The 2,500-nt window shown below is 46.1% G+C and overlaps 1 protein-coding gene across 1 annotated transcript in view; it reads right to left on the bottom strand.

Moving 5' to 3' along the window:
- LOC128354739 (ras-responsive element-binding protein 1-like) overlaps positions 1-2,500 on the bottom strand; it is a gene marked incomplete at its 3' end in the record, with an annotated part of 21,626 nt that overhangs the window by 4,340 nt on the left and 14,786 nt on the right. The window contains exon 2 of the mRNA XM_053314910.1: positions 174-284. Coding sequence (XP_053170885.1) covers positions 174-279 — 106 coding nt within the window. The remainder of the gene's footprint in view (positions 1-173; positions 285-2,500) is intronic.

Raw genomic sequence — 2,500 nt, 5'->3', positions numbered from 1 at the left:
TCCTCCTCCCCCTCCTCCTCCTCCTGCCCTTCCTCCTCCTCCTCTTCCCCCCTCCCCCTCCTTCTCTTGCTCCTCCCCCCTCTCCTCCTCCTCCTCCCCCTCCTCCTCCTCCTCCCTTTCCTCCTCCTCCTCCTCCTCCTCCTTCTCCTCCTCTATCATTGTAAGTTTTTTACCTTTGAGGTTATTGTGTGTTTTCTCCTCCGTGCGCTCCGCCTCCTCCTCGTGTATCTCAGCGTTGGCTCCTCCGCCTTCTCGCTGCTCCTCTGTGGAGTTTTCCATCACTGCTGAAGAGAGAAACAAACACAAAACACAGGACTAAGTAAAGTAAAGTAAAGTAAAGTAAAGTAAAGTAAAGTAAAGTAAAGTAAAGTAAAGTAGGGATCTGCTGCACCACACTTTATATAAAAGTTCTCATGTATGATGATGAGTGGACAAAATATTAGAAAACACAATATAAAGCACATTAATAGTATTTAGGGCTGTCAGCGTTAATGCGTTAATCGCGATTAGATTAATGCAATCCATAACGCGTTAATTTTTTTTAATCACATTTTAATGTGTCAAGCCTTTTTGTCCCTTCTACTCCCCCGTAGACGGCTCCTCTAGCTGTAGCGCTATGCTTTGAAGTGGCCTCCTGCAGTAAACCTACCGCGCTGATGGAAAGTAAGAGAGCTACTGGACTTTTGAACGGCTTGTTTTAACCCTCCTTTCCTTCCTCCCTCCCTCCCTCCCTCCCTCCCTCCCTCCCTCCCTCCTTTCCTTCCTTCTTTCCTCCCTCCTTTCCTTCTTTCTTCCTTCCTTCCTCCCTCGTTTCCTTCCTTCTTTCCTTCCTCCTTTCCTTCTTCCTCCCTCCCTCCCTCCCTCCCTTCTCTCCTTAATTTCTTAATCTCTTTTCGTCCTTACTCCTTTCCATCCTCCCCTCCCTCCCTTTCTCCCTCCCTTCCTTATTTCCTTCCTTCTCTCCTTACTTCCTTCCTCTTTCCCTCCCTCCCTCCTTTCCTTCCTTCCTTCTCTCCTTAATTCCTTCCTCTTTTCGTCCTTACTCCTTTCCTCCCTTCCTTCTCTCCTCCTTTCCTTCCTTCCTTCCTTACTCCCTTCCTCCCTCCCTCCCTTCCTTCCTTCTTCCTCCCTTCCTTCCTTCTTCCTCCCTTCCTTCCTTCCAGGACAACAGGAGGGTTAAAACACTTCCAGACGCTTCAGTTGACAAGTCAAAAGTAAAATGCAACCTGTGTCAAACGGAGTTTAACTACCACCGGAGTACGTGGAGTTTGAGTTAGCACCTCCACGCTAAACACCCAGGTGCAGCCAAGCCAGCCTCAGCTCCACCAAAGGACCATTTTGGAGTGTGGGAGTCGCAGCAGAGCCGTGATTGATTCCCAGTTAAGACACTCTGGTAAGAAATGCTTTACATTATGGGCTTAAAACTGCCTTCAAATGGAAAATAACAGGATTTTAAACATGACATTCAAAACGTTATTAATCGTGATTAACTATGGAATCTCTGCGATTAATCTCGATTAAAAAGTTAATAGTTTGACAGCCCTAATAGTAACGTTCCTGTTAACAAACTGGAAATAATGATTTCTGTGCAGCTGAGGCACTTTATTCATCATATTCTCTAAACTGGAGATTATAAAACATCCTTTAATCAAACAGACGGATGAATTGAACATGTATTAAAGACTGATGGGGAGAATATGAGCAGTGAGGGTTAAACATGCAGAGAGCAAAGAAAGGTGATTCAATCTGACATTTTAACTGTTAACAGAGTAAAACGTGATGAAGCATTCAGCATCCTCAGAGTTGAGATTTCTACTGAAACGCAGACGAAGACGTGACCTTCGATCTAGAGAACAGGAGCAGCTCTGGATCAAAGCCCAGTGGACGAGAGGGGGATGAAATAAAAGAGTGTACAGTCTCTAAACACCTGTCTCTACTGAGAGAGAGGGAGGGAGGGAGAGAGAGACAGAGAGAGAGAGACAGAGAGAGAGAGAGAGAGAGAGAGAGAGAGAGAGAGAGAGAGAGAGAGAGAGAGAGCGAGAGAGAGAGAGAGAGAGAGATGATGGAGGAGAGAAGAAGAAGAAGAAGTGATTACTGTTTCCTGTTTAGCAGCCCCCACAGGAAGACGCTCTCCAGAGCCGGCCACTTCCTCCTCCAGCTCAGCTCAAAGAGAGGCAGGGTGTGTGTGTGTGTGTGTGTGTGTGTGTGTGTGTGTGTTATAGTGTGTAGTGTGTGTGTGTGTGTGTGTGTGTTATAGTGTGTAGTGTGTGTGTGTGTGTGTGTGTGTGTTATAGTGTGTAGTGTGTGTGTGTGTGTGTGTGTGTGTGTGTTATAGTGTGTAGTGTGTGTGTGTGTGTGTGTGTTATAGTGTGTAGTGTGTGTGTGTGTGTGTGTGTGTTATAGTGTGTAGTGTGTGTGTGTGTGTGTGTGTGTTATAGTGTGTAGTGTGTGTGTGTGTGTGTGTGTGTGTTATAGTGTGTAGTGTGTGTGTGTGTGTGTG

This window comes from Scomber japonicus, unplaced genomic scaffold, assembly GCF_027409825.1.
Source record: "Scomber japonicus isolate fScoJap1 unplaced genomic scaffold, fScoJap1.pri scaffold_513, whole genome shotgun sequence".
In the NCBI taxonomy this organism is placed as follows: domain Eukaryota; kingdom Metazoa; phylum Chordata; class Actinopteri; order Scombriformes; family Scombridae; genus Scomber; species Scomber japonicus.
This window is presented reverse-complemented; position numbering and strand designations above follow the sequence as displayed.